Source organism: Melanotaenia boesemani, chromosome 20 (genome assembly GCF_017639745.1).
Source record: "Melanotaenia boesemani isolate fMelBoe1 chromosome 20, fMelBoe1.pri, whole genome shotgun sequence".
In the NCBI taxonomy this organism is placed as follows: Eukaryota; Metazoa; Chordata; class Actinopteri; order Atheriniformes; family Melanotaeniidae; genus Melanotaenia; species Melanotaenia boesemani.
The window spans coordinates 12,535,752-12,539,142 of NC_055701.1; the positions used below are offsets into that span (position 1 = coordinate 12,535,752).

The 3,391-nt window shown below is 40.5% G+C and overlaps 1 protein-coding gene across 1 annotated transcript in view; it reads left to right on the forward strand.

Annotated features, from left to right (window-relative positions):
* otx2b (orthodenticle homeobox 2b) overlaps positions 1–3,027 on the forward strand; it is a 4,822-nt gene extending 1,795 nt beyond the window's left edge. Inside the window, exons 1-3 of the mRNA XM_041971067.1 lie at positions 1–239; positions 653–804; positions 1,306–3,027. The exon at positions 1–239 is cut by the window's left edge and continues 1,795 nt beyond it. Coding sequence (XP_041827001.1) covers positions 143–239; positions 653–804; positions 1,306–1,929 — 873 coding nt within the window. The 5' untranslated portion in view covers positions 1–142 and the 3' untranslated portion in view covers positions 1,930–3,027. The remainder of the gene's footprint in view (positions 240–652; positions 805–1,305) is intronic.
* Positions 3,028–3,391: the final 364 nt, after the last annotated feature.

Genomic DNA, 3,391 nt, shown 5'->3' on the forward strand with positions numbered 1-3,391 from the left:
ATCAGCATCTACTTCTTCTCCTTCGGAACAGGTGCCCAGTGAAACACGGACCACGCCGCGGACGGAGGACACCAAGAGCACCTCGGGAGCTCAACCAGTTTTCAAAATTTTCTCCAACTTCAGCCCTCAATCAAACATTAGCATGATGTCGTATCTAAAGCAACCACCTTACACAGTTAATGGTCTGAGCTTAACGACTTCCGGGATGGACCTTTTACATCCGTCAGTGGGCTATCCAGGTGGGTTTCAACTTTTTAAAAATGTATAAGGATAATGAGGTCTAAATTTTGATCGACATCCATAATTTCAACATAAACTGATAAAACATATTGGACATTTATATTTTAACCAACCCACTAACTAGTTAATGTGTTCACTAAAACATTTTATGTACACTAATCTTTCATTTCCCTTTGTGTGATTTTTTTTCCTCCGGCAAAAAAAAAAAAAAAAAAAAGAGGGGGGGGGGGACATCATCAAGTGTGTGCTTTGTTTTTGTGTTTGTTTACTTTATTATCATTATTATTATTATTTAGGTCTAAACATACATCTCTCGGTTTATTTCAGCTACACATGAACGTTTGTTGACGTTTCTAATTGTAAACTTACGTAACGTGTGTTATTTTTATTTACATTTTTCTTACGCTTGCAGCAACGCCACGGAAACAGAGGCGAGAAAGGACTACCTTTACGCGCGCACAGCTCGATGTTTTGGAGGCGTTGTTCGCAAAAACTCGATATCCGGACATATTCATGCGCGAAGAGGTGGCGCTGAAAATCAACCTACCTGAGTCCAGAGTACAGGTGAATACAGAACTGATTTTATATGAAAATAGCCTTTTATACATTTCGTTTATATATAAATTAAATATTAAATGACGATCTTTTGTAATTTTTTTTTATTTGATTAAAAATGAGAAGAAATGTTGAACTCTTTTACTGTCACATTTTTATAATAATAAAAATAATAATTCAGATCTAAAAGAAAAAACATGGCTAATTTACATGGCTATATAGCTTGTGTCAGATCGAATTAAAACGCTTGTCTTTAGCCCATGAGAAATAATCATTCTCACCAAAATATTATTTATTAAAAGATAGAAACGTCTTTATTTGAACTAAAGACAAACGAAACGAATATATTTTGTGTGTTTTCAGTAAAATATGTATTTTAAATTGGAGGTACTGCTTGCAGTGGATAAACTCTGGACACTGCTCTGCATTTTATGTTATTTTGGTTGTACAAATAAAAGGGTTTCCCTAATGACCCTTTTCCCTTTTTTTTTTTTTTTTTTTTTTTTTTAGGTCTGGTTTAAGAATAGGCGAGCAAAGTGTCGTCAGCAGCAACAGCAGCAGCAGAACGGGGGACAGAACAAAGTGCGACCTCCCAAAAAGAAAAGTTCCCCAACCAGAGAGGTGAGCTCGGAGAGCGGTGCCAGCGGCCAGTTCACGCCCCCCACCAGCACCACCACAGCCCCCCCTATCTCAACCACCACCGCCCCAGTGTCCATATGGAGTCCGGCGTCCATCTCTCCTCTTTCAGACCCCCTATCTACCTCCTCCTCCTGCATGCAGAGGTCCTATCCTATGACCTACACCCAGGCCTCGGGTTACAGCCAGGGCTACGCCGGGTCGACGTCCTACTTCGGAGGTATGGACTGCGGCTCTTACCTCACTCCGATGCACCATCAGCTGTCAGGCCCGGGGTCGACCCTCAGCCCGATGAGTACGAACGCAGTCACAAGCCATCTTAACCAGTCCCCGGCGTCGCTTTCTACCCAGAGTTACGGGACGTCCGGCCTGGGCTTCAACTCCACAGCAGACTGCTTGGATTATAAAGACCAAGCTGCGTCATGGAAGCTGAACTTCAACGCCGATTGTTTGGATTATAAAGATCAAACATCCTCGTGGAAATTCCAGGTCCTGTAAACAGAGCATCAGCTGACGAAAAGTGCACAAACAGTGACGGTCACATGAAACAAAGCCCTCAATAAAAAAAAAACACAATCAAAACTGGTTAAATATGAGCCCAGCGACGAGGCAGGGCTTTCGGGGGGCCTCCAAATTTTTTGGCATGATGGCACTCTGGTCCTCCTAGGGCAGAGGTTTGATTTATTTCAGCACTGGCGAAGAGATTTTTTTTCCCCCCGTTTATTCACTATTTGTAACTCCTTATCCATGTCAGTGTGTGCCTCTGTGCGCAAAAAAAAAAAGAAAGAAAGAAAAAAATTGAAAAAAACACCTGTTGAGAACAGAGTGAACTCTGACAGAAAAGTACACCACAGCCACGGAACTAAAACCCAAGAACAAAACTTAAGCCAGTTTGGCTCGGGATGGACAAACCTCCTTAAACCTTCGTACACAACTTTGCCAACCTGCAGCCAGAGACATGAGGATGCTGTGTGGACATGGATGCACTACTTTATTTAAGAAAAAAAAGTGTTTATAAGGAATCAATATGTAGTTTCTAAGAGACAATCAATGTGCGTCTTATATAAATGGTACATATGTGTTTTTCTTTTTTTTTTTTTTTTTTTTTATCTGTGCTAGCCTTCGAAACTGTGATCTGTTGTATTGTATGCAATCTGTGAGCCCCCTCTCGCATCAGACTCTCTGCTGTGATTTTCATAGATTTATAACTTTTTTCTGACAAGGAAATACGCTTGTGGTTAAATTACCGCATCATAAAGACAGACGAGACTTTGCAAGCAAATGGCGGTGGTAATAATTAAGGGTTAGCCATACTGGAAAAGACTCTCGGCTGCTGAGAGCTCTACACTTGCTCCCCCTCCATTGATCTCAACACACGTTGATTGAGGATCCTTCACTGGCTCCCAAAGATGGTGTGACCTCACCGCTGAAAAGACATGAATAAAGGTCCTGTGAGCTTACTCTTTCATGGAGAAACGATCTGTGTGTGAGTGCGTTTGTATCCGAGAGGGGAAAATGACAAAGTATGGCGCCCTGGCTGTAGCCCGAGGCCCGCAAAAACAGCAGGTGTTTAACAGGGATTTTCTCAATGGTATATTTGGCCCAAGTTTTTTGGAAAAATATATCTTTATTTTTTTAGCAATAAATAAATTAAATTAAATAATTATATCACTTTTATAAAAGTTTTTGGTGGTGCATTTGGGCTGAGAGCGTAAAAATCCACAGTTGTGTGTTAATTAGGTCAATAATTGCCATCTAAGTAAGCAATAATTACACTTGTTAGTGGCGACCGAACTGTTTTCTCATGCATAATTAATAACTACGACACGTCTAATTATATCATGTGTTAGCATATGTGATTTTCGTCAAATAGCTGCTATTATGTTGCCTTGTGATTGGATTTTTTACAGCCATTTAAAGTTGACACACACACATACAAAATGCAAACAAACAAAAAAGT